At 55.5% G+C, this 26,951-nt stretch overlaps 7 protein-coding genes across 7 annotated transcripts; 2 read left to right on the forward strand and 5 right to left on the reverse strand.

Moving 5' to 3' along the window:
• Positions 1-177: 177 nt before the first annotated feature.
• E0L32_003782 (uncharacterized protein) lies at positions 178-1,018 on the forward strand (the record flags this gene model as incomplete). Its single annotated transcript, XM_031138120.1, has 3 exons — positions 178-505; positions 566-846; positions 896-1,018. The coding sequence occupies 3 exons, from the start codon at positions 178-180 to the stop codon at positions 1,016-1,018; spliced, it is 732 nt and encodes a 243-aa protein (XP_030998199.1).
• A 1,478-nt stretch (positions 1,019-2,496) lies between these two features.
• On the forward strand, positions 2,497-4,290 carry E0L32_003783 (uncharacterized protein; the record flags this gene model as incomplete). The annotated part of the gene is made up of 1 exon (XM_031138121.1): positions 2,497-4,290. One exon carries the CDS (start codon positions 2,497-2,499, stop codon positions 4,288-4,290), a length of 1,794 nt encoding a protein of 597 aa, XP_030998200.1.
• A 380-nt stretch (positions 4,291-4,670) lies between these two features.
• On the reverse strand, positions 4,671-11,623 carry E0L32_003784 (uncharacterized protein; the record flags this gene model as incomplete). The annotated part of the gene is made up of 3 exons (XM_031138122.1): positions 4,671-5,498; positions 5,554-5,877; positions 5,936-11,623. The coding sequence occupies 3 exons, from the start codon at positions 11,621-11,623 to the stop codon at positions 4,671-4,673; spliced, it is 6,840 nt and encodes a 2,279-aa protein (XP_030998201.1).
• Positions 11,624-12,974: 1,351 nt separating this feature from the next.
• E0L32_003785 (uncharacterized protein) lies at positions 12,975-14,027 on the reverse strand (the record flags this gene model as incomplete). The annotated part of the gene is made up of 1 exon (XM_031138123.1): positions 12,975-14,027. The coding sequence occupies one exon, from the start codon at positions 14,025-14,027 to the stop codon at positions 12,975-12,977; it is 1,053 nt and encodes a 350-aa protein (XP_030998202.1).
• A 902-nt stretch (positions 14,028-14,929) lies between these two features.
• Positions 14,930-16,078, reverse strand: E0L32_003786 (uncharacterized protein; the record flags this gene model as incomplete). The annotated part of the gene is made up of 1 exon (XM_031138124.1): positions 14,930-16,078. The coding sequence occupies one exon, from the start codon at positions 16,076-16,078 to the stop codon at positions 14,930-14,932; it is 1,149 nt and encodes a 382-aa protein (XP_030998203.1).
• Positions 16,079-16,657: 579 nt separating this feature from the next.
• Positions 16,658-20,759, reverse strand: E0L32_003787 (uncharacterized protein; the record flags this gene model as incomplete). The annotated part of the gene is made up of 3 exons (XM_031138125.1): positions 16,658-16,780; positions 16,850-18,556; positions 19,095-20,759. 3 exons carry the CDS (start codon positions 20,757-20,759, stop codon positions 16,658-16,660), a joined length of 3,495 nt encoding a protein of 1,164 aa, XP_030998204.1.
• A 1,039-nt stretch (positions 20,760-21,798) lies between these two features.
• Positions 21,799-26,217, reverse strand: E0L32_003788 (uncharacterized protein; the record flags this gene model as incomplete). Its single annotated transcript, XM_031138126.1, has 6 exons — positions 21,799-22,839; positions 22,896-23,282; positions 23,349-23,471; positions 24,318-24,529; positions 24,580-25,824; positions 25,881-26,217. 6 exons carry the CDS (start codon positions 26,215-26,217, stop codon positions 21,799-21,801), a joined length of 3,345 nt encoding a protein of 1,114 aa, XP_030998205.1.
• Between the last annotated feature and the right edge of the window lie 734 nt (positions 26,218-26,951).

Below are 26,951 nucleotides of genomic sequence, written 5' to 3' on the forward strand. Positions count from 1 at the left end.
CCGAAACAACACTACGCCGATTTTGGCATTTGCCTATTACTTATTTAGGAAAATGCCTCCTCAGGGACCGTGTCTCACCAGCATGCATCTTTCGGGGTCATAACGCAATCCCAGGTTTGCCCACATATCTGCTTGCTAGACCAACTCTATCCTCTTCCTTTCCATTTCTGATTACAAATGGATACTGACGAGACAGACAACGCATTCACTTTTGTGGAGGTGCGCAAACCAGGGCAGCAGAAGACTCGAGAGAGCACTCGACACGTTCGCTCACATGCAGCGAAGCGAGGTTTCCAGTGCAAAAGATCCTTCCAGAGGAATACTAGGACCAATTATGTTGTGTCTGTGGCGCCAAGTATTGACCCGGCCAGGCAAGCTTCCCTGGCCGATGGAATGCGCGGTATACCATTGCGGTCGATCGTCCCATCTCTGTTCGCTATGGACCTTGAAGACGTCGAGAACTTTGGCACTGAAGTCAGCAGGTTGGATGAGTTGTTGAGTTGTTGTATGCCAGGAGCTTCCTCTTGGACCCTCGCAGCACAGAATGGCTGATATGAAGGAGCAGATGCTGCGCGACAGGCGGCCGAACCGGTTTTCACAATCGGTAGCTCCATCGACTTCCAAACATTCAAGTCCGTGTTTAGGGGCGGCTTGACGGAGGACCCTGCTCTTCTCAACTCGGCGATGCTCGCTTTCACCTTCGCTGCCAAGTCTACCAGCACCGATGAGGAGGTTATGGATTACAAGGGTCGCACCATCACTTCGATACGTGAACGAATACAATCGATGGATGGAGATATCACAGAGTCTACTCTCGGAGCAATCTTACTACTAGTGGGAGTCGAGGTTAGTTCTGCTTCTAATTTACTCTGCGTGTGATGCTAATGCGACTTAGGCCCGGATGGGGAAGACGTCTCAGGTGGAAATGCATATGGAAGGGCTCAAGGAGATACTAGAATTTCGAAAGGGTTCAGAAATTCCATTGACAGATGGTATCAAGCGTGCCATATTCTGGTGAGACCTGCTCTCCTTGAGCCACAAAGACGTTCTGACACTTTGCAACAGGCAGGATCTGAATTGTTCCATATTGACTGGGTCGAAGAGGTTCTTCTGCCATACAACCTTCTCTGAGCTATGCTGGAAGCGGGATGAGTTTATCAGGTCTTCCATGCCGGCGGGGTTTGTCAGGGTTTCGAGACTACTACCGGAGGAAATTCAGCCATTGCTTGAAGACATACACTCGTTACAGCGAATTCGAGGCTCCTCCAGATCCGACAGTCCAGATGTCGTCAGCCTCCTTCATTTCGATAACCAGCTCGCATCGGTTCTGTCCCGACTTTCATACTTGCCAACGCCTACGCCATTCCTGGAGGCTTTGTACAGAGCTGTGTATCTGACTACCTGCATGATTTGTTGCCGGATTTGGCAAAGCACAATCGTCCCGGTAAACTTGGATCTTCAGCGTTTCGGATGGTGATCTCTCTGCTAATGAGGCTTCGCGCTCTAGTCTCACATAACAGTGACATTGCTAGAAGCAGCCCGGAAAGTACACCGAAGCCCTGTCTGGGATCAGCATCCTGAACTGCTGCTGTGGGTTTTGTTTGTCAGTGGGATATTTGCTCCAACTGAAGAGATGGGATCAGAGTACTGTTACTTGCTATGCCAGAATCGCCATCGATTCGAGGGCTTGTACAATTCCTGGCCTGAACTGCGAGAGATCTTGAAGGACTTCATTTGGCCCGAAACAAATTTTGAGGACCACGGTATGGCTTTGTGGAGGACGTTGGAGAATCAAAGACAGTGAGAAAACCAGGAAGGCAAGACTTCAAAGTTTCAACAATTTCTCCTCTAGTCCTCGATAGTAATTAATTACAGAATTGTAGAGCTCCCCTTGCCCCTGATGAAAGGCTATCGAACCCAAATCAGTCTGCTTATCACATCACTGTTCATGAAGAGTGTGGTACTCCTCTCCTCTCGGGACTGTTTAGTTACATTTACTGATGGCTGGCGACTGGACGCTTTCCTGAAGCTGTCGATGTCTAATAATAAATTAGCTCTTCCACGGAATGAACCTTAATTTCCAACATAGAGGCTCATCGAAGTATCGAACGGCAATTCCTGAGCGTGAGACCGCTTAGCACGATCGCTAAGCAAAGCACGCCATGTACAGTTCAAAGCCAATTTGTCAGCCAGCATTTAGACCGCGCTATCGTATCCGATGGAAGAAGCACTTACATGATCATAGTGGATCCCGAGCAACTTCCCAAACAGGCAATCTCCATTTCCTGTATTTGAAGTGCCTCCCTGTCATGTAAGATGGACTGGCGATAGATAAGAAGGCGAGATGACACCGCATGCAACAGAGGAAACTGGGAGTAAAATATCTGAAACAACCCAGAACTTCACATTAATCATTAAAATAATTCGAAGAGCAAAAGAAAAGCTATCGAACAACCGTCGGCTGAAAATAATCCTTTTCGCTCAGCACCACCAACCATGGAGACTCCCAGTGCGTCGAGTGGTGACTCTATATCGATAGAGAAGAGAGAAACAAACAATCAAGAGGGAGAGCACACCGATATAGAGGCCAACAAAAAGCATCTCCAAACTGACGGCGAATTACGTTCCGATAACGACCTTGCTCGACGCCTGACAGAGATTCTTATCGAAGACGGCTCACGGCCGAGAAGCTCGCTGGCCGAGTTTCGAGCGCCAGAAGATCCGGAAGGCAGTGGAGAGAATGACACCGGCCGAATCGAGCGCCCGAGTGGTTGGCGATGGTGGCTCGTTTGCTTTGCCGTTTACTCGTCCTGCACCATGTACGGCCTCGACACCACCATCGCAGGTGAGGTTCAGGCCGCCGTCATCGACACCTTCCACGACGTCTCACAGATTGCATGGCTTGGTGCCGGATTCCTTCTCGGTTCCACAGCCTCTATCCTCCCGTATGGCGCGCTATACAACTCCTTCAACCAGAAGTGGCTTTACATCGGCGGCGTAGTCTTGTTCGAAGCTGGATCAGCGCTGTGTGGAGGCGCTCCGAGCATGAACGCCCTCATCGTCGGCCGTGTCATTGCTGGCGTTGGCGGCACTGGCATTTACCTCGGAAGCCTGAACTACCTGACGGCATTGACCCCTCCCAAGAACAGAGGCGTATATGTCACTTTCGTTGGTTTCTCCTGGGGTATTGGCTGCATCCTTGGACCCATTGTAGGCGGTCTGTTCTCAGACAGCAACGCGACATGGAGGTGGGCTTTCTACATCAACCTAGTCATCGCTGCCGTCACCGCCCCGATATATCTCTTCCTCTTTCCAAACATTCGTTCATCCCTCGGACTCTCGGTAAAAGCCCGCCTGGCGAGCTTTGACTATCTGGGATTTATCCTGAGCATGGGCTTTTGGGTCTGTTACTCTCTTGGTTTCCTGTCAGCTGGAAGCATCTGGCCATGGCATGATGGACGAACAATTGCTACGATTGTGGTGTTTGGGATGCTACTCATCGCATATGGAGTACAGCAGACCTTTTCCATCCTTACCACACCCACCACGCGCTCATTTCCCGTCCATCTCTTGAAGTCACGGACCCAGGTCCTGCTCTACATCACAACAGCCGCCGCAATGACGGGAGTCCAGCTGCCAATCTACTACATCCCCATCTACTTCCAATTCGTCCGCGATGACACCGCCATCGAAGCAGCAGTCAGGCTCCTCCCGTTCATCATCGTCCTCATTACCTCCAACCTCTTGACCGGATATCTGCTGCCGAGGATCAAGTACTACATCGGAATCTACATCGTGTCCGGGGTTCTGTTGACCATCGCCGGCGCGCTGTACTACGTCTACCTCGACCCGTCGACACAGCCAGGCGCTATCTACGGCATCAACGTCCTCGCCGGTGTCGGGGCGGGGCCCGCCATAAATATCGGCTTTCCGATAGCTACGCTGAAGGCCCACGCTCGAGATGCCGTGCACGCGATCACGCTGCAGAACTTTGCTCAACTCAGCGCGGGCACGATAGCGCTTGTCATCGGCGGACAGGTCTTCCAGACGACTTCTGTGAAGAACTTGGGCGCCGTGTTGGGGCCAGCAGGCTACACACAGGACCAGATCCGGCAGGCGGTCGCGGGGGGGCGGAGCGATGTCTTTCGAGGTTTGACTGGGGAGCTCAGAGAGCGAGCGACTCTTGCCATTACAGACGCTATCAGGCAAGATTTTGTCCTTGTGATCGTGGCGGGTGCTGTTTTCTTGGTAGCTGGCTTAGCTATGAGGAGGGAGAGGTTATTTCCCTAGCCGTTCACTGCAGTTTTAGTGTCAAGGGGTATATTGTGTTGATGAATATCGTGGGAAGTAGGGAAATGAGGAAGCACTGGGGTCCCATGAGTTGATTCATCTTCAGGAGCTTTGTCATCCAAACCTTACGCGTACACAATGGAGATCACAAGGCTGTTAGACTCGTACAGATATATCAGAAGCGTTTCGTATTGGAAAGCTGTATGTTTATAATTCAGAACTGGAAAGTCGAATCAAAGGGCAAAATAACAGTGAGAATGGAAATTGAACCCAAAAGTCTTACAAAGCCAAAGCTGTGCCAAAAAAAAAAAACACTCAAAATAAAAAGAATCACAAGGAAATACAAGAAACTTCAGAGTAAATCGTTTGAACTTGTCAAATCATTTGTCAAACGAGACCAGTTCAGTCTTCCGCAACACAACATCCGCCAGAGCCACGAATGAGCCGCTACTCAGCAGGTCAAGAATCTGCAACGCCGCACCGAATTCGCGAGTGATCCAGTTCCTGATCTCGATCGAGACCAAAGAGTCCAGGCCGTAAAAGACCGTGTCTTTGGAGGGATCGAGCTCCTCACGCGGCAGCATGAGCACACTGGCGGTCTTGTCTAGCAGGGCTTCTATCACGACCTGACGAGCCTCCTCGTAGGTCTTTGCCCGCTTCAGTGCCACGCCGGGGGAGATGGACTGAGCAGCGCTCATATCGCCTTCGGCTCCCTGGGAAGCCTTTGCACGCAAGGACTCGAATTTGCCGTCGGGGGCCCAGAAGACATTCGAGAAGGATGCGGGCAGCTTCAGACCGGTGACGATCTGAGACCCGCAGGTCTCCTCTGCTTTACCGGTGATGGAAGCGGCGATCAAGGCCAGGATCTCCTTCTCGTTGATGTGCTCGCCGCCAATCTGGTCGAGGACCTGCTTTTGGCGCTCTGCATTCTCGGCGAGGTAGCCGGTGTCGCTGACCGCAGCCAGGTCAAGGGTCGTGGCTGGCAGACCCAGCCTGCGGCGGTGCTGAGTCAACGAGTCCAGGAACGTGTTCGCGGCCGCATAGGCTGCCTGGCCACGGTTGCCGATGATGCCAGCCACCGAGCTCAACGTGATGAAGAAGTCGATCTCCTCACCGCTCAAGGCGTTGTGCAGGTTCCAGCAGCCGGCGACCTTGGACTGGACGACACGGTCCCATTGATCAAAGGTCATTTTCTCGAACAGAACATCCTATAACTGCGTTAGTGGCAAGTAATTTGCGATGTTTGAGGCTGCTTCTTCTTACATCTAGAACCATGGCGCTGTGGATCATTCCACGGATCGGAGGTAGACTCTTGCCGAGCTCTGCCACCATGGCCTGAACCCGTCCCTGATCCGAAACATCGCAGGCATGGATGCAAACGTTGATTCCTTGCGTCTTGCCCTCTTCGATAAGCTCCTTCACCTTAGCTGATGGGCTGGCGGATCGAGAGACCAGAACGATGTTCTTGGCACCCTTGTTGAATATCCATCGGGTGATGCTCCGTCCGATACCACCAGTTCCGCCGATGATAAGGTATGTCCCATCAGCGCGGAGAATGTTAGAGAATGTCTTCTCAGAAAAGGTTGCCTACGTAACTTGTCAGCCATTTTCATTCTAGGATCGATGTCCTTCTCAGAATACTTACCTTGACCAAGTCATTTGGTCCCGCGGTCAACAAGACCTTGCCATGAACCTTGCCAGCTTGCATAGTGCGGAATGCCGTCTCAACCTCCGAGATAGGGAAGGATGTGATGGGAGAGATTGGACGAATGAGACCGAAGCTAAGCGTCTTGAACACGTCGTCCAGCACACGCCTCATCACCTGAGGGCGTTCAGCAGCAACGACGGTCAGATCCACAGAGGCAAAAGTGGCATTCTGCTCAAACATGGCCATACCCAAGCCGGTGTTGCTGAGGATATCCCGCTTGCCGATCTCGACAAAGCGGCCGAAGTGAGCGATGCACTCCCAAGTGGCCCTGAGAGAGTCGCCGGCCAGCGAATTGAGCACAACGTCGACGCCGCGGCCGTTGGTGGCTTGTTGAACGGCCTTGGCGAATGTGGTGTCTCGGGAATAGAAGATGTGATCCTCAGGGATGTTATAGGTCTCCATCAAGAAGGTCTTCTTTGCCTCGCTTCCGACAGTCGTGTAGATATTAGCGCCCACCATCTGGCAGAGCATGATGGCTGCTTGGCCCACACCTCCAGCAGCGGCGTGGATGAGTACCGTCTCGCCCTTCTGCAGGTGGGCGACGTCAAAGAGACTGTAGTACGCAGTAGCAAATACTACAGGAATAGTTGCTGCGGATTCGAGCGACATATCGTCGGGCACCCTGGCGGCGCTGGTGGCTTTGCACCTCGTGTAGGTAGAATATGCGCCTTCGGAGCTTGCGCACACCCTGTCGCCAACCTTGAAGTCTCTGACATCTGCACCCACGGCATTGACCACACCGGCACACTCGACTCCCAGGTACGGGCTAGGCACCTCTCCCATGGCCACCATGACGTCCTTGAAGTTCATGCTAGTGACCTTGACCTCGATGGAGATCTCGTCAGGGCGGAGCTGCGAGGACGCAGATGTGTCGTCAACAAAGTGAAGAGTGTCGAGCGCACCATTTGTTCCGACCTTGAGTTTGAGAGGCCGTCCCGCCTGGTGGAAAGGCTGCAAGAATGGAGCTGTCGAAGCACCCGTCTGCTGCTCGACGAAGGCATCCATCTCCTCATCTGGCAGAATGCGACACACGCTGAGCTCCCCATCACGTTCCTGATACTCCATATCCACATCGGGGGACGCATCCTTGCCGAAGACGCTTTGGGCGACTTTGAGGACACTGTCGGCCACGGTGCTGGCAGAGGAGAGCGCGGGTTGAGAAAGATCCAGAGTAGCAAACTTGAGACCAGCCTCCGATCGAACTGTACGAGCTAGACCGAGGATCATGCCAGCTTGCGGGTTCGTAGCGTCTGCATATGAGCCTGAAACGACCCACAGGATACCTTTTACAGATTGGATAAGGGTCTGCAGCTGTTTGAAAGACTCCTCACGAAGCTTTGAGGTGAGGAGCTCATCCAACTCTAACAGCACAACGCAGATCTTTCCGGCAAGACGATCGTTAATCGAGGCAACGTCCACATCTGCAGTGCACACATTGCGAAGCTGCTCCTTGAGCTGCGTGGCAATGGTCTGTTTCTGTGCATCTGTGCAAACGATGGAGATTGGCTCGGCGATGTTGTTTTCAATGACCGCCTCGCCGTTGCTCTCTCCGTCGGAACTCTCAGTTGGTATTGGCTGCCAAGTCACACGATAGCACAACTCCCGAGAGGCGAGATCAGTGGAGACCTGCGCCTCCATGAGAGGATCGACCACAAGGCCCTCCATATGGATGAACTCCTCATTGCCATCCATGGATGTCGCAAACATCGTAATCTTTGTGGAGGCTGGGTTAACGAAGTTCGGGTTGCCCTCGCCATGTACCCGCAGACGATCACCGGGCTTGTTGCACACATTCTTGGAAACCGTCAGCGACTTGAAGAAGCGAGGCATGTAGAGCGCGGGCAGCTTATCGCGACCAGCACCGAGAATGACCCAGGCGGCATGTGTGAACTGGTCCAGGAAGGCAGGGTGGATGATGAGTGATGGTTCAAAGTCCTTTGGCATTCCACGGCGAGTGTCTGGCACGATGATGTCCGCAACGCAGGTTGTGTCACTGCCTTCGCAATTTTCCATGCCCTGGAACTGCGCATTGTACTTGGCAGTAACGCCTGCGAGATCAGTGTAGATCTGCTTGTGATCGACAGTGCGATTGCAGGTCGCCTGAATGCGAGCTCTTCTTTCTTTAAGGGATGCCTTCTCCAGCGGCGAGGTCTGATGCACTGAATTTGTATCGGTACTCGAGCTGACCCTAATCATGCCATGGCAGTGCTCGACCCAGCCCCTGTCCTTGTTCCAGGAAGTGATGCGGAACTCGTCCCATGTCTTGGACGACTGTCGATTGCCCTCCGCAAATGGCCGGATGGTGATATTAGTCTCGGTATCGCTGCCTTCTTGGACCACCAGCGGGCGGCTGATGATGACATCCCTGAATACGAATTGATCGAATGTCTGTCCTGCGAGGTGCGCCCTCTGCGCTGATGCCTCGATGGCCATGGACAGGTATCCGGCCATGGGGTAAATGATCATGTCTTGCATCATATGGCCTCGCACCCAAGGAAGCTCGTCGGTACGAATGATATTTCTCCATGTCGGCTCGAGCTCGTTGGAGTAGTCAGCGAGTGCGCCAACGACATCGTTGCGTACGAATTGCCGGTGGAGATGTGCTTTGCTGATGCGCGTCTCCCACCAGTAGCGCTTGCCGTGATCCCAGGCGTACTTCGGCAGGTCCTTCAATGCTTCGCATGCCTTGGGTGGGGGGACTGGGAAGTTGATGGCCTTGAAGTCAAGAAGCGTTCCGTGGCTAAAGAGCGACCCTGCCAGTGCAAGCGTCGTGTCGACCGCGTTCTTGTTTCGGACCAGCGATGGGAAGTAAGTGGGCTTCTTTGCCTTGGTGTCGATTGCCTTGAGGATCTGCTTCACTGGACCTTCCATAGCAGAGTGAGGGCCAATCTCTACAAGCAGGTCCACCTTGTCAGTGCCGACGGGGGAGGTGCACATCTCTGTCAGGGCCTGCGAGAACTGCACAGGGCGAGCAAGATTCTCCACCCAGTAGGACGTTGTAAGCTCTGAGCAGTCCACGAGCCGGCCCTTGAGAGAAGAGAAGAAAGAAACGTCTCCTTGGGGCGCCGCCTTGATCTTGCCAACAGACTCGCCATACCAGCCTGCCACAAGCTCCATGTGATGGGAGTGGTAAGCCGTGTCCACTCTTACCCTCCTGTTGAAAAGCTGCTTCTCTTCAACCTTGGCCTGCAGCTCGGCAATGGCTTCAGAGTCGCCAGAAGCCGTAATACTTCCAGGGCTGTTCATGCACGCGATCGTAACTCGGCCCTTGTTGATCGTCTTGATAAGAGGCCAGACATCTTCGGGGCCCGCGCCAACTGCAAGCATGCCACCGTCGAGGTTGGGGTGGTCTGCCTTCAGCCTCAAGACCGCCTGGCCGCGGAGGTATGCGATTGATGCACAGTCCTCTAGCGACAGCGTGCCAGAAGCGTATGCAGCACCAATCTCGCCGCTGGAATGGCCAACGACTGCCTTAGGGTGGATGCCCCAAGAAGCTAATAGGTCGACCAGGGCGATTTGGATGGCCGTGCATCCAGGTTGGCTGAGATCTGCGTCCGAGAGACGGGACTCTTTGGCATCTCGTGCCAACTCCTCCATCATGCTGAAGGGTGCACCCACCCGTTTAAGGACAGCATCAAATTTCTCAAGGGATGCCTTGAAGACGGGGTATCCCTGAATCAACTCTCGTCCCATGGCGTGCCATTGCGCCCCCTGTCCGGTGAATACAAAACCAATGTTGGGTTCCCGGGTTGACCTGACGGGGTTGGTTGGAGGCTTAGCCAAGGCCTCTGTCAAGTATGCTCCGTCGCTTGTTGCAATAGCCATTTTGTAGGGCAGGAATGACCTTCTCTGGCCAAGAGTGTAGGCGAGATTGGCTAGCAGGTTCCATTGGAAAGCAACAGGGTGCCTTTCAAGATAGATGGTCATGTTCCTCATTTGTTCCGCTAGAGCCTCCTTGCTGTTGGCGGACACAACGAAGAGACGGCTCGGCTCCACGTAGTCGTGCATCCATTTCACTGGCACAACAGGCTTCTTCGGCGCTGCTGCCAGGACGGCGTGTGCGTTACCGCCTCCGAAGCCGAAGCTGTTGATACTGATATACTTCTTCTGTCGTGGCCATCGAATGACGGTCGCAGGGACTTTGATGCCCCATTCGTCGAATGGAATTTCTGGGTTTCCCTTTTGGAAGCCGTAATTTGGCAGGACATATCCACGCTCGAGCATCATGACGGACTTGATGATTGACACAATGCCGCTGGCACCCTCCAGGTGACCGACATTCGTCTTGACAGAGCCGACATAGAGCGGCTTGCTCGGGCTTCTCCCTTCTGAGAACATGCGATGCAGAGCCTTCATCTCTATCGGGTCACCGACCTTTGTGCCAGTGCCGTGGGCCTCCACATATCCGCATTCCTGGGGATCAATCCCGGCATCCTCGTAGACCTTTCTCATCAACTCCAGCTGGGCATCTCCGTTTGGCATAGTGATGCCGTTGGTACGTCCGTCCTGGTTAACGCCGCTTCCGACGATCACGGCTCTGATGTTGTCATTGTCCTTTAGTGCTTGGTCGAGGGGCTTGAGGATGACGACACCAGCACCTTCACCACGCCCGAAGCCGTTGGCACGGGAGTCGAAAGCGTAAGACCGACCATCTCCTGACAGTAGACCTTGTGATGACATAGAGACAAAGTGGTCTGGGAGAAGGTTGAGATGACTTGAGGCTAGCACAACCACGGAGGAGTCGCCGCTCTGGATGCTCTGCATGGCAATATGAAGAGCGGTCAAGCTTGACGAGCAAGCCGTCTCGACAGTGTGGCTGGGACCTCGGAAGTCGAAGTAGTAAGATATGCGGTTGGCTAGCAGAGACGGGGCATTTCCTGTGGATTGATACATGGGGGCGGTGTCTAGATCACGCAGGTTGTTCAACTCGTAGTCGGTGAAAGACCCTCCGGCATAGACAGCCACGTTCTTGCCAACCAGCTCATGTCTGGGGATACCGGCATTCTCGAGGGCTTCGTATGTGCATTCGAGAATCAGGCGGTGCTGTGGGTCCATCGAAATGGCTTCTCGCTCTGTGATGTTGAAGAAAGGGGCGTCGAAGAGCGAAACATCCTCGGTCAGGAAGCAGCCACCAGCTGGGTTGTAGCAACCTAGCTTGTCCGGGTTAGGGTGGTGGTAGCCGTCCTTGCTGAATCTCTCCTCTGGCATCGAGCACCAGCCGCTCCGTACTCGGCAGATGAGTTCGTAGAATTGTTCCGGGTCAGAGACGTTGCCAGGCAAGCGACATGCCATTCCCACAATGGCGACAGGGGAGTACTTTGACTTCTTCTGAGGGGCCTCGGGGGTCTCTGCTGTCTGTGAGCTAGCCTGGGCCGTGTCGTGTGAGCCATTGGTCCCGTTGCTGTGGCCATTGGATGCGGGTATCTGTTGGTCGTTGGCATGCTGACCAGACGTTCCGTTGGCAGCGGCAGCGTCAAGAGTGCCGGGCTGTCCGTTGGCAGAGAGCGTCTCGGACGGTGAGCACGGGCTCACTATCTCAAAGTTGGAGCCATCGCTGCCAGTCTCGGTCACCGGTGTGGTTGGCTCGGGCGTCGACTCCTCGGGAGGCAGGACGGATGGCGCCATGGTAGACTCGGCCGCACAGCTAGCAACTTGTGTGTGATTGCGTGCTCAGCCAAGAGTCCAGTGCAAGGAAGAGGACCAAGGGCTGATATATCAGTCTTGGAACTTTTTCGAGAAGAGGACCGCCGCTCACGACTTCCGCATCTTGCTGGGCGACCGAGTCCAGCTGGGGCCAGTTAGCCACTTTTATTGCCCGCAGCGCCGACCTGACGATAACGTGTCCCCCGGCGGGCTTGCACGGAGCATTCCATCCATTCGATGATCAGATCCAGGGTCCATCTCATCCTAATTGGCCTCGCATTAGCCAGATGAAGCCAGCCTGCACTGATTGGTCTGTTCCCCTGGTGCCAAGATCCTGGGGTAAAGTGGGCGTCTTTACCACGCAAAGCGGAACCGGATCGACACAGTCTGCTCGCTTCGAATGCATACTAGCTAGCCGTTGTCAATCCGCACTTATGCCGAGCATCGCGTGTTTGCTGCCGTGTGCAGATGCCGAAGGGCTACGTAGGTCCGTCTTGGCGGCCCAGAATGGGTAAATTACTTTGGAATAGGTGTCTGGAGGAGTGACGCCTGGGTATCAAAGATGGATTTCTACCTTAGATTAGGCGGAGCGTCTCTCGTCCTTCGCAGCTGCCCACAAAACGGAAAGGGGGAGTGAAAGGGGTATAGGAAGAAAAAGAGAAGAAAGAACTAACAACCAGACCTCAAGACAACACTGGACCGTCGATGGGCTCTACTGTATTTTTTTTTTTTTTTGGAAGGGACCAACGTTGGCTTTCGGAAGGGGTGCCTGGATTTCTGATAGGGAATAATTCGCCGTATTATGTCGGCAAATATTGCACGATATCAGCCGCCAAACGCTGTTGCCACTACACTGTGTTGCAGATACATGACACTGGGCCTGGCCTGGCCCAGGATACAAACCTTTCAGTCACGGATGCAGGAGGCTGAGATAACAAGCTTGTTGCTTATTTGGGATCGAGAGCCCATAATCCCGGACGGCACCTACCCAGGTCGAGACCCTATTTGAAGCTGCAGAGTCTTCCTGCTCCCCCGGCCGGCTGGCGAAGGGTCTGGACCGAGACCCAGCCCTCGCGGGATGGCGTAAATGCTTATCTCTGAGAAGCTCGCTTACACGGCTATGCGGATGAGGCAGCGGTGATCTGGAAGCTCTTCTAGATATTGCGAATTTTGACAGATGCTCCACACACCATCAGCAGATTGCAGGGTAGTGCAGCCGGGGAATTTAGTGCAGCCCACTGCAACGTTGATCTTCATCCTGGCCCTGTCATATAGCTGTCTTCGAGGCAAAATGCAGAACCGCTCTCGCAAATGGATTGATTGACTGACGTTCCTATTTTCGTCGGAATACTACATTGAAGACGTCCTTGGCCCAGCCAGCCCATCCCCTCATCTTGGCAAAGGCAATGAGAAGGCGCGTGTACCGGTAAAAGAATGCCTCGGTGCTCTGGTAGTCGTGGGCGAAGCAGTCCCAGATGCCCTTGCCCTCCTCGCCCTCCGCACTGGGTATCTCCACAAGCCTCATCTCGCCGTCATCGCCGTCCTCCACCTTGAGCTTTGGGCCAATTACGACGGACCGCCCGTAGGCGGTCTTATCGGCCATGAACTGCGTGCCCGCCTCCACCACGTCCGAGACCTCGCCCAGGCCGCCGCCTGCGAGAATCAGCATTACGCCGTCGCTGAGCAGTCCGGTCTTGACAAAGTGTGGGCAGAGCAAGTTGATGCGTATTCCTCGATGGAATGCTGTGCCGCGTAGGCTTCTGAACAGACCTGTGACTGCGTGTTTGGAAGCGGTGTATTGTGCAGCGCCCACGAGCGGTGTCAAGCTTGCGACCGACCCGATGAGGAGAATGTGCCTGTCTCTTGTGCCCTCGGGCTGATTTTCGTTCTTGCCCTGGGCTTTTTCGGTATTGTTCTTTGCGAGCCAGAACATGGCGAGGTGAACAGTGTACATGACACCCGTCAAGTTGACATCGAGGATCTTGAGCCTTGGCGGAGCAGGGTCATCTCCGTCCAGACCTTGGGGGTCTTCAAAGTTGCCTGGAGAGGAGTTGGTATCGCCGCTGATGCCAGCGTTGGGAACCACGGCATCAATGTGCCCAGATGGACTCTGCTTCACTGCCAGTTTGAAAAGCGCGACTTGGCTCTGCCAGTCCGTGACGTCGCAATGCTGGTAACAATGATTCTGAGACCCTGTGCTGGACCGGAGCTCTGCAACAAGACTCTCTCCTGCGGCGTCACTCATGTCGCCAATGATGATGTTGGCTCCATGGCTTGCCCATTTCCTGGCGAAGGCCGCCCCAAAGCCCGACGCCCCTCCAGTGATCAGTATTGTCTTTCCTTTGAGGTGGTCGAGGTCGACCTTTGGTGTTTCGGGCGTTGCCATTGTGTATGCCCGCGGTGAGTGGTCTGCTGAAAGCTTCTAGGGAGATAAGGAGTCAGGATGTCGACAGCACGATCCCCAAATTTGGCATCTCACTGCATATTGAAGACATTCTGTGCCATGATTCACATGCCCAGCGATGCGCAGAAGCGGAATTACACCAGAGATGAGACTCCGCGGGAGCCATAGCGGGTCATAATAAGCCTGTCTCCTATATGGCCCAAATAGCCGGCCGCGCAGAGGTAAAGTGCTTGCATTGACGACACACTGCCCTCCGTCAGGGCCATGTAACCGAGCAATAAAGTTCTCACGTTGCGGCAAAAGTCGACAAAGCCGCAGATTAGCATACTCATTCAGTCCTTGCCCGGAGAACACACCACCCTCCGTGCCGTGTTCGGAGGGCTACCAAACTTGCAGGGTCGAGAGTGTTCCACCCTGATTACTTCGGGTCACCTTGAATTGTGGTTGTCCAGGACAAGGGTCATGAATGCGGATGCCAGTGGCTGGCTGAGGCGAAGTCTCTTTGCAACCATGACTTTTGTACCGTACAGTAGTTGACAAACCCTCAGGTCTTGCAATGAGCCACTTCATTAACTCAAACGCACTCCCAGAAACATTCCTGCTCGGCCTTGAACACGTGCTACTGCCAAAAGGCGTGCAGCCCAAAACACCATCACGTGCATAATCGGAGGGATACAGAGAGATCAAGATGTTGGAACTGGGATAGAAATTGTCATTCAGAAAATAGATCGTCTGGTGAGAAGTCTCATTTGATACATGAGGATACGATTGCCAACGTGTCCAAAACAAGCATCATTCCGTGCCCAAATCCGAAATGTGAATCCAAAAAGCCCAAAACCTCGAGTAGTTCCCCAGCCCCGTCCCAGATACCCGCGCCCGGATCTTCAGCTCCTCCGTTTCCAACGATCCTCGGCCTCTGGGCCCTTTCGCCGCCAGCCATCTCTGCGAGACGATGCCCCAGAGCCTGCAGTGGCCGCATCTGCCCACCTCCTTGGAGCTGTTAATTGCGGGGAGGCAGAAGGCTTGTCATTGCTGACCGGTGCAGGCTGGGTGCTCATGGAGGCGGCCGGTTGGTTTGGCCGTCGCCATTCGAGAGTCACCGGTGCAGGCTGGGCGCCCATGGAGGCGGCCGGTTGGCTTGGCCGCCGCCATTCGAGAGCCGCCGGCGCAGGCTGGGGCCTGTCGGTAGCGGACGGCTGTCCTGGGCTTCGCCGCCATGAGAGACTTGTCGACGAACTGGCAGATGCAGGCTGGGCCGTGTTGGTGGCGGGGGGCCAGCCTTGTCCTCGCGATCCGAGAGGTGCCGGGCTGCCTCGGACAGCGTGATACTGCCGTCTGGGTCTGGGATCTGGACTTGGGTCGTTCACCGGGAGGTTCCTGGTGTTGACCGGTATGTACTCCAAGTCCACTCCCTCCATGACCTTGGCGAACGTGCCGGCACTCCGCTTCTCCATGTGCGCAAGGAGATCGAGCCTCGCGTCGTCGGTGAGGCGAAGGATGTCCGGCGTCTGGTCAAAGGACCCGAGCACGGTGACCGGGACGACCCACATGTTGCGCACATAAATCCAGCAGGCGTTCTTCTTGGGCATGAATTTGCCGTCCTCGAGCTGGAGTGCAGGGCGCTTCACGTCGCTGGGCGGCAGCTCTGAGCCCTCGAACGCGCGGAAGTCTTTATCCTGCTTGGTTGTGTGATTGGACTGCAACCAAGGCGGGATATGCTTGCCGTTCGCACCATCGGCATGGTAGGAGCTGGCCGTGGTGATAGCAGCATGTGTTTTGTTGGGAGACATGCGCAGGACGACGACTGGGTGGCCGGTGGCACCCATCTCAAGATACCGCGAGGTAATCAGGGACTTTTGCTCATCCTTGTCGAATACCAGGTGGCTCTTGAGAAATGCAATCTCTCCAGGTTGCCAGATATGCACGGCATCCTGGGCGCCAGGGGAACCTGAACCACGCTTGGGAGAGGTTGCGAGGTTCTGCTTGTTGGAGCTGGGCGATTCCCAGTTTGAACGATTCCACCTGGAAGCCATGGCTATCGAAATCGGCTGGGTCGTTTGATAAAAGAGTGTCAACTCTGATGATGGTGATGAGATGACACGAGAGGCGGGAAGATGCAACAATAGCTTGATGACTGCTGTCTACGTCTGAAGAAAAGGAAGCTGGTACGAGAGATGGTTCAGAAGAGAAGATCAGTGTCCCTCCGGGCAAGGCGATCGCCTTAAGTAGGCGAAGAGACTGCGAAACTTTGGTACGTGGAAGCGCCTGTTCTCGTGATAAACAGCCTCACTCATGTTTTCCACGATCTGGTAAACATGTTTCTCCAGCATAAGCGTGCCTTAGAGTCCGGGTCTGTTCCCAACCTGTGGTACGACCACGACACACTCCCCTCCAACGGTCACCGTTAGGAAGGGAATGGAGTGGAATCCGCAGTCGGACTCCGAGCCGGAAGTTCAATTGTAAGTGCAGCTAGCACGAGGTCCAATGCCCAACTTGCGCCATGCCAGTATGAATAGTTGAGTTGCATGTATGGAAGACGCCCACCAGTCGGATGGAACTGGCAAACCTTGCCCATCTTGAGCTTGCAAGTAAATCTAGACACTACATCCGGATCACCACTTGGGCCTCCTGAACGGATGTGCCTCAGTGTTGAGGACGTATTCGTCGAGGCTAACCAGGTCGGGAGGAGAGAATATGAGGTAGAAATACTTCAGAGTTTCTGCCAACCAAAAACTCTGCAATTCTACGTCAGACCCGAATTTTCATGCTGAGGGGAATGAGGTGATAATTAGCGAGAGACTTACCTCCATGTAGTCTTCTTTCGGAAGATGCTCTCTGGCCCTGGTGACGTCGAGAACAGCTGCATTCGCGATGTCGGTACGGGTACCCTCCTCTATAGCCTTGAACATGCCCCACGCCGTGTCTTGATACCACGTGTCCCCCGTAACTCGATAGAGCACGAACACGCTTTCGATGGCCTCGGGCCGTAGGATATAGCGAGGGTCCTTGGCTGTCGTGAAGCCCTTGGGCAGATGCTCCTTCCACTCCTTCCGCTTGCCTTTCTCCTCCTGCCAAACAGACTCGTCCCACGGGCATTCGGTCCTGGATCTGCATGGCGCCATATTGTACCGCTCAGGCATCATGCCTGTAGGGAATGCCCTGTAAGCGTAGGCACAGCCTCGAGTTAACTTTGCCCCCGTGCGGACATCGTTGGGGCTGCCAAGCAGCTTTCCCGCCAGGGCAAAAGCGCCTCCGATGAAGCAGGCCAGGTGCTCGCTCTCAGGGTCGAGTACTGGATCCTCCTCTGGAAAGACATTGACGTTTCCAGAGATGAGGATGTCGGCATTGTCTTCCAGCATCGGACGGAAGAAGAGATGCTTATCCGCAGTCGCCATAAAAGTCCGCGACAAGTCTTCGTACATGGGCTCCAACCCGCCCAAGAGCTGGTACATCTTAGGCAGGTACTCGTAGAGGGAGTCGGCACTGCCGCCAAGCGTGAAGGACATGCCATTCGTCAGGTCCTGAGTGCTCATCGACACGTAGATGGGCCACATCCCCGGGAGCTTCGTCTTGTTCTGCTGGTGGTAAAACACGTCCATTACCTTGGCGGCCGCCGCGTAGTATTTGTTGTCGCCCGTTAATTGCGACAGATGGGTTAACTCCATGGACAGCGTCCCTGGCGACGCCGACACCACCGACGACTCCACAGTCAGTCCTTCCCCAGTCTTGGCCTGCGACATGTCGATAAAGTCCACAGGCATCCGGTTAGGGGTGTTGAACCCGGCGTAGATCAGTTCGCCCAGCTCTCGTGCCTTCTGTAGCAGCACCTGCCGACCGCTCAAGTCGTACGCCGCAAGCAAGCCACCCAGGTAGCGGATGTTGGTCTCGAAGATGTTGACCCGCTGCGACGACGACTCGCCAAAGTCGATCTCGGCGACGGCCTCGACGGCCTCGTCGAACTCGTCACGCAGACCCATGATCCACAGAGCGTCGAGGGCGTCGACCAGGGTCGCCGCCCAGCCAGAGAACTGGTCCCGGCCTTTGCCTGACAGCGGCAGCAGCGCGTCAGCCTTCCACGCGTACTTGCGGTAGCTGTCCCAGTTCTTCTTGAAGACGGCGCGCACGGCATCTCGGCGGGCCTCACGCAGCTTCCGCACGGCAGAGGACTCGCCACCGAAGCGGTGCTGCACTCGGGGGATCCGATCCCTCGCGCCAGGCGGGGAGCGCGGCAGCGGCTTCTGGTCCCCGGGCGGGTAGGCGTGTGACACCTTGCTCCAGTCGAAGCTGGAATTGACGGCTTTGACGCGTGTGGCAGAGCCCTCGTAGTTCATGAACTGTGCCAGACTGGCAGACTCTGACGACGTGTGCCGCCATGATGATGTTAGGTAGTAGAAGATGAGCAAAAGGACTGCGAGGGCGAGGTAGGTGTTCCTGCGCCGTCCCCTTATGAGCACCGCCATGTCAACATTGGCGGATGTTCCTGCTTCGTCGTCTCTCAAATTAACTTTGTTCTGCAGAATTTGACAAGTGCTATGGTCTGCCGTTCATCTATGAGGAGTCGCGAATGTTCAATAATGGGCAGCGCTTCCCTGCTCTCGTCGCTGGTAGGGACAATCGTGAGGATTCGAGATTCCCCTTCCAGTTCAAGCAGCGCCGGGGTGTTTCCAAACGTGTCCTAACACTCTATTCTGTTTGTCAAAAGTCACCCCTTAATCGCTTTTCGCCTAGTCTCGCCTGGGGGTGGTGAAAATAAGCAGCAAGATGCTTGCCAGATCCGGCTAAAAGTCCCGAGCGATGTCTTGGATCACATTATTCGTGACCGGGAACGCGCCGCCATCCCGCTGACAGGCCATCCCTGGCAGCGAAATGTGGACAGGGAGTGTTTCACTCTCTGTACGATTGACATTTCTGGCACGCGAGTAAGGGTGACCTGTAGCGCCCATCATTCAAAAGACCGAGAGTGGCTGATAGCGGCATTCCAATTTCAGTTCAGATCATGGATGCATTCATCCCTACCTCTGCCTCAACGCACTTCAAGTGCTAATTGACGTCATAATTCAGGGACCCCTTTGCATACAGCGACTTGATCGCGACAGTCATGACCTCGAGAAAACGCTCTTCTTCCAGAATCACATCTTCCCAATGCCACCGGTCCCGCCGTTGCAGCAGCGCGTGGTCCCCCGGCCCGGCCTCATCACCGCCCCCAATCACCAATGATGCTGCTCGCGTGGGCTTCTTTTTCTTGGGTGACTCCGTAGAGTTAGCGTGCACGCGGTAGAAACCCAGCCCCTTCATTAACGCCAGGTTCCGGAAGCCGTTGTGGTTCAGCTCCGAGGGCTGAATCTCCACGACGGACCCCGCACCGTCATGCATCCACATGGCGTGCGTGAGTCCGGCGCCATGCACACCAACCAGCACGTCAGCGTTCCTCGCCTCCCGGACCTGGTCGCGGAAGCTCAGCGCTGCGAAGTCGACGAGGCGGACGGAGACGTGGGGAACCCGCGCCTCGAGCGCCTCAAAGAGGGCTGTCTGGTTCACCAGTTTCCTGTACCGGCTACGGTCGACAAAGACAACGGAGATGTTGGCCTGCGGGCCGCGCTGCTGGGCCCTGTCCGGGTCCAGGCCGTGCATGCGCAGGACACGGCGCGAGAAGGCCGACAGCGTGGCCGCGGAGGTGCAATCGCGGACGCCCCAGTCATTCTGCCAGATCGGGTTGCTGCCGCCGGCCAGCGGAATGATGACATTCGCCGAGGATGGGATGGGCGTGCTGAGGTCGCCCAGGCGAACGGCGTCGTGCTTGGAGAAGAGCGACCACATGTCGTAGTACGGGCCCTCGTTCAGGTCGTCGAGGATGACTACCTGCGTATCCTCCTCGTCTTCGCTGTGTGCGAAGTAGGGCTCGTTGCGGCTGGGGTCCATCGAGATGCGTAGGACGTCCATGGTCATCCAGGCCGACCATATCTCCAGCAAGCAGTGCCACGGATTGCCATCACCCTCACGCTTGATCAGCAGGAAATTCCGCGGTGGTGAGGCAATGACATTACCGCCGACAGTGGTCTGGTTTGTTTCTTCTCTCTTTGTTGACGGAACGAGAGGGGGCGATCTCTTGAGAAATGTTATAAATTTTCCAAAGATTTCGGCCGGGCCTGTCCCGTACCAATAACCACGGATGCTCTCAAACGGTACCACGCCCCCGGCCTTTTCCTCCGAGCTCAGGGTTCTGAGCGGACAGTGTATTCCGAATCGGTGCTTCTTGGAGTCAAGAGCAACCCCCCGGGCGACGCAGAACGAGTCTGGCCCATCGGGTGAGGTACGACTGTGAAAGCAGGTCAAGCTCGACTGGGCTTTCTCCGGGCTGCAATAGATGGCTGAATTGTTGCGCAGGTTTTCAAGGTATTTCGTAGAGAACCGTTCGGCACAAAACTTGGAACTGGGATTCTTATCGAAGTAATCGTTCGGTATCCGGAGGTCCCACGAGGGCGTCTGATCCGCTGACGCCGCTGGCGCCGCTGGCGCCGCTGGGGGTAATGGGAGTAATGGGCTTTGAACTGGGTCTTGTATGGCTACTGGCGATGGTCTCAAACCGCTTGGCTTGCCAGTCAAGTAAAGTCGGGCGGTCGGAGAGCAGAGGGTGGTCACGATGATGAAGGCAAACGTAAAAGCTCCAGCCAGGGCCACGAGGCGCCTCTGCTGGAGGAGCGAGCGGGCAGTCATGGTGGTGATGGCGATTCAAGACGCACTGGACACTGCATCATCGCCAGAAGAAGCTTTGGAAGCTCTGGCTCGAGATCAGGTACGGGCACGACTCTGCGAGGTAGATTGACATGGAGCAAGGTGTCACGAAGGAGGAGAAGAAGTCAGGAGGCACATTGCGTCAGAACTTGGTGGCTAATCCACCTTGACCTACGAAGTCCAGCAGTCTGGTCATCAAATTTGCTGGCCAGTTTTTTTCCCATGTGCGAGACTCGGGATTTCCGGGCGTGCCGGGGCGCCAGGCACAGCCCTGCAGCTGGAGGCTAGTTGATCCTTTTGTGGGCTGATGATATTGATGCGCTGATTCAACAAATCACTCTCCACCAGGGCTGCCTCCTTCAAGTGAATTCAGGTGTGCATGTTAATCAAGGCACCAGCGAGAAAAGCTTCCATTCTGATTTACCTAGATGCTAGAGGTGCATACATGCTCAGATGTACTTACAAGGGTGCCAAGACGAGACAGTTCGGCGTGTTTTATCAGCCGCTTCCAGCGCGCCTCAGCGGCCATTTTAGCGCTCGTAACCGGTCACGGAGCGCTTACTGTAGGGGGTTAGCCTGCCTAAGAACACGCAAAATGCGCTAAGAATGCAGAGAGACGGAGTGAGTGCAGAAGTACTCTGTACCAGGTCGTGCTGGGCGCTGCATACCTCTTAACAGGTTGTTTGGATGACTCAGCATCCCCATCACACCTGCAGGCCGAGCCTCGGATCTGGGGGGTAGGGATCTTCTCTGTTCTGTAAGTCGATGCTGGCTGCCTCGAGTTTTGACTTCCCTTCCAGGAATGACAAATCGAGATGAGATCCGACGGGTAAGGGCAATTCAGACTTGCATAGGCGCTCGGGAAAGAGCCGGGTTGTTGCCAGATGCGATTGCCCGCATTTTGATGTTATAGAAATAAAAAAAGGAAAGCGCAGAGTAACCGTGCCCGGGCATCATCTTTCCACAATCACCATCGTAGCATCTATATTTGTTGCTTCACTTGGATGCTTCCTCCCAGACCTCAAAACGCAACCCTGTCCCTGCCCTTCGCGCGCAACTGATCTCCCCAAAACCACAAGACAAACGGCATGGGCACCGCGCACGCCAGCGCCACCAGGGCGAGCACGCTGTTCCCCCACCCGTACCCAAGCCGGCCGTACAGCTGCGGCGCAAACAGCGGGAAGCAGAACCCGGCCAGTTGCGACAGCATCCTCGTTCCCGCCTGCGCCGATGCAGCGCCGGCCTCGAACTCGTCGAGCGTGTAGGCAAGCGCGCCCTGCACATACATCGTGCCGCCAAAGGTGAACCACAGCGCACCCAGATCCACCGCCACCCAGGTCGCGCGCCGCTCGGCCGCCCAGCCGTACCAGAGCAGGCCGATGGGCATCATGATGCCGCCGATCATCATGTAGGGCGCCCGGAACTCGGGGACACCTGGTCTCTCCTCTACGGCGCCCTTCTCCAACCGGGACACGCGCAAGCGCCGGCCTTGTCTCAGGCGCTTGTAGATCCAGTCCATGAGGTATCCGCCCAACTGGGCTGCCAGCCAGATCCCAGCCGCAATGGAGATGTAGTGCAGTGAGCTGACGGTCTCGGACTGGCGGTATCGCTCGATCCAGAGGGCGGCGAAGGTGGAGAGCACGAGGGTGTAGATTCCGAACTCGACGCCGTACATGAGGCCGATGAAGGGAATGACGGGCCGTGTGACCATGAGCTTGATGGGGCGCAGGAGGTTGAAGCGCAACTTGCCGGACAGATCCACCCAGAATCTTCTCGTCAAGGGCGACTCAGAGACGTGTAGGGAGGGATTGCGGGCGACAGCCCGATGGTAGAGCAGTATGGGTGCGTACGTTTCGCGGATGACGAAGAAGCCGAGTATGGTGACCGCAGCTATGAAGAAAGAGAGCACCCAAAACAGCCAGTGCCAGTGGATGTACTGGGACACGATGCCGCCGACGATGGGGCCGAGGGCAGGGCCGAGATACGTCAGAATGCCGGCAATGGCGAGAGACTTGCCACGTTCGGAAGCGGGATACATATCTGCCATGATTGGCCCTGTCAGCTGTTCTCCGTGTGAGTACACTCGAGACGCGGGACCTTGGAAGCTGTTACACATACCGTGAGGCCTACACTGGCGCTTACGCCCACCATAAACCTCCCAACAATGAGCAGGCCTGCCTTGTCTCCCACAGGGCACAGCGCATTCCACAAGATAAAGCTACAGTTGCAAAATAGCCAGACGGGCTTGCGGCCGTACATCTCTGACAGAGCCGCCACGGGGAATGGGCCGGTCGCCAAGCCGAGGAAGAAGACGGAGAATGCAATTTGGGTCGGGTTGGCGGCGAGTCCGATGTCGCGAGAGATCTGCGGTAGGGCAGCCGCGACAATACTTGCGCTCATGAGCGTGGCGAGCTGGCCGAGGGACACGCATAGAGCCAGCACAATCTTTCGCCACGACGGCCAGTTAAGCGGATTCTCTGGGTCGTCGGGTCCGTCCCATGCAGCCTGTGACTGTCATCAAAAGTGGTAAGTCTTCCGATGCTCAATCGCCATGCATGTTTGATCACTTACACGCTGCCGCTCGATTGCAGGCTGTGCATCGTCACCGTCGTTGGTATTACTCCTGGTGAGCCGGGCTTCAACACCATTTTCAGAGGTGGTGTTGCCTTGTACAGGCTCAACTTTTTCGACGTCCTGAGCTGTCATTGTCCTCCGAATCACTCAACGAGATGTATGAGAGCCGGTTCATATAATCATTAATTGAGAACCGCATGCGGTAAGCCACTGATATATACTAGCTTGCGAGCTTGCGAGCTGACCATAATATTCTCTCTCACCTTCCTCCTAAGCACTAGCGACGGCGATAATACCGGAGACCGACTAGCCACACCTCATCCCGATCACGGATGGACATGGCCTGGCCGCATTTGACGAAGCCGGTCAGTCCCACGATCCTGGCGGGGGAGAAGGATTTGACTACTGCCTAAAACCGCATGCCAGCCACCTGACAGGGAAGAATACGATCTGGTGGTGTCGAATGGGCCGGCAACGGTACACCAACTCGACCCAGGTCGTATTCCACTAATGCATCTTGATTATCTTTTTGATCTGATAACCTTGTATCCCCGCAACTCGACAGCTCAGAAAGCACTCCTCCCATCCGTTTCCGACTCCAGGCTACGCCCAGTGTGGGGAGGATGCCTGTTGGGATGAAATCGACCTTCTTCTTTCGTTTGGTTCTTTGGCTTTTGAGTCATCAATAGACGATCCCGCCGCGGCCTTTGTTCCGCTTCGTGTGACTATATCCACGGGCACGAAGGACTCTGTATGCGCATATTTCCGACAATCGCCGAGCTTCCAGCCCAGACATTCGCATTCATTGAATCTCCCCTTGCCTCGCCAACGAACAAAAGTGCACTTCGCAGCTATGCAAATTATCTGCACCGGACTACTCTACATGAATGAACATGCCGAAGCAACAACCTAGCAGCTATTCGATGCACGCTCTAGCACTTGAAACAATCCCTCGAGATCTCACACCTTGAACGGTGTCTTCTTGATGATGTCAGAGGCTCTCTCGGCCAGAGCATAGAGCGGCCCGGTCATGTGTCCACTGATCTGCATCGGGATGACAGAGGAATCTACGACGCGTACGTTGGCCGTGCCATACACGCGGACCTCGTGGTCAACCACGCCGCCCAGCTCCCGGGCCATCATGGCTGCCGTGCCCATGCCGTGCGAATTGGGCGCGACTGTCACAATATCAGCAAGTGAACCCATGGGGGGGTCTTCTGAAATTCACCGTTGTGCTGGAGATATGCTGTCCACTGCTCGTCGGTCGCATTGTTTGGCAGAATATCGGCGCCCGGCACCCGCGGCCCGGTGTTGTAATCGCTCAGCGGCTTCGACAGGAAGAACTTCTGCCCAAACTTACCCGTCGCGATGGTCGCCTCCATGTCGAAGCCTGCCGTAAAGAACCGCGGGTCGATGGCCGGCTCGTCAATCTTGTCCTTGGACTTTAGGTGCACGCTGCCGCGGGAGAAGGGCAGAAGGTACCAGTAGTTGGTCGCCAGCGTGTCTTCCGGGAACGCGCCGTGGATTATCTCGCCAATGGTCACATTGCGGCGGAAGATGAGGTCGTGCTGCACCTGCAGGACACTCTCGACCGCGGCGATGTCGAGGGCGTTCTTGCCCGACGCGTCGACGGCGGCCTGGGCCCACGCGTGCAGGCTATCACCGGTGCGCTGCTCGACGGCGGCCAGGTCCTCGCCGAAGAGGTCAGCCGCTGTGAGGAAGGTATGGTATGCGCTCGTCGAAAGGTCGAGGGTACCTGTACTGAAGAAGGCGAGTATGTGGTTGGTCTGCTCTATGTAGTTCTCGCCTACCGTCGGGAGGTCTACGACCGTGTCGATGCCCAGAGAGCTGAGGAGGGCTGGGTTGCCGATTCCGGAGCTCTCGAGGACGAGTGGTGTGCGGACGGTGCCGGCAGAGATGACAACCTCGCGCTTTGCCTCGACAGCGTGCGAGACGCCGTCGTCGGTGAGGTATTCAACCCCATTGGCGACGGCCTTGCACTGCTTGCGGTTCGTTCGCTTGTTTTTCGTCGACGCCCAGGTGATCCTTTTCACAGTGCCTTTGATGATCTTCAAGTTAGGGCGAGTCTCTACCGGATGCAAGTACGCCGTCGCCGAGTCGTATCGCAGATTCAGGTCCCGGTCAATGGTTTGGGGCCCCATGGAGAGACCATGCATATGCCCGCTGTTCGGGTCGGGGTTGAGTGGGATCGACAATCCTTTCCAAGTCTCTCTAAGGAGCGGAGTCACGTTATTGTTTCGCAATGTCTGGACGTAGCTGACATGCACAGGGCCATCGAAGCCGTGATACTTTGTCTCGTACGTCACGCCGCCGAGCACTTGTTCCTTGGTAGGGAGGATGTACTTCTCCGACTTGTGAAAGTACGGCTCCAGAGCAGCCCAGTTCCACCCTTTGCTACCGAGCTCTTCCCAAGCATCGAACTCAGCTGCATCGCCGCGGATGTAGGTCATACCTGCGAGGACTTGGTCAGTAGCGCGTATGCTCTTGCACAAGGGCGGAAGAGCTCACCGTTGATGGTGCTGGTCCCGCCCCAGGCCTTGCCCTGGTGCAGCTGGAGAGTTTGCCCTGCCGCACCAGACTGTGGCATCGTTGTGTAGAGCCAGTCAATTGCGGAGCCGAACGGTGCGCTGAAGAGCGCTGGGTCTGTGACATTGACGTTGTTGCGCTGGTCTGTCCCCGGCTCGATGACGGCGACCGTGACCGATGGGTCCTCAGACAGGCGGTTCGCCACGGCCAGACCGCACGTTCCGGCCCCGACAATGATATAGTCGAACGACTCGGCTGCTGCCAGCAGAGAGGTGCCCGCGGCGAGCTGTAGTAGGAGTGGTGCGTGCTTCATCTTCATGCCGGGACCATACGTTGGAGAATAGTTGGGGCGATCTACCTCTACGACCCATGGCGTTGTTGAGGGAGAGATCCAGCCTTCTTATGGTCATTCTCTTCTTGTCATCTCGTCGGAATCACGGCGAGGTCCAGCCAAGACCCTCGTCACAACCTCCGGGCGGCGACCCGTCTATCCTGTTAGACTGGTCCTGCATCCCGGGCTATCCAGGCCGCATTCTGGGTTCTGGGCTGACGGTCCTGCATTCGAGCGGCTCACCACCCCTCCTCCGCACGCGGCAAGGGACCGCAGGGGTAGGCGAGATGGCCGATTGCGAATTGGGTAGTTCCGGATAATTGACTGTATGCGCTGATTCGCCCAACCGTATTCATTAGGCGCTAACTCTTGGGGGCCGCGTCGAAGCCATTAGAAGCTCTCACGCCATGCAGTTTTGCTGACTTTGCTCTTTCTGGTAGCGAGGCATTTCTGTTTCTCAGCCTTCCTCCACTGGACGATGTCTTTATGCACATGCAGCGGACAGTTCGCCCGAGATACGACCGGGTGACGGTGATTATTGTAGGAAGAGTATTCCGTGTAACCTGAACATGATTTCCTGGGATACGCGTCCTACAACGGGCCTTGAGCGAGTGTATCCGGGATTTTTAAGGTTCTATGTATCAACACGACAATTTCGAAACGATGTGTGACTATGACAGTAGGATCGGTGGATCATGGGGTTGACAAAAACAATGTAATTA

This window comes from Thyridium curvatum, assembly GCF_004353045.1.
Source record: "Thyridium curvatum strain D216 chromosome Unknown NODE_17_length_530222_cov_84.051745, whole genome shotgun sequence".
NCBI lineage: Eukaryota > Fungi > Ascomycota > Sordariomycetes > Thyridiales > Thyridiaceae > Thyridium > Thyridium curvatum.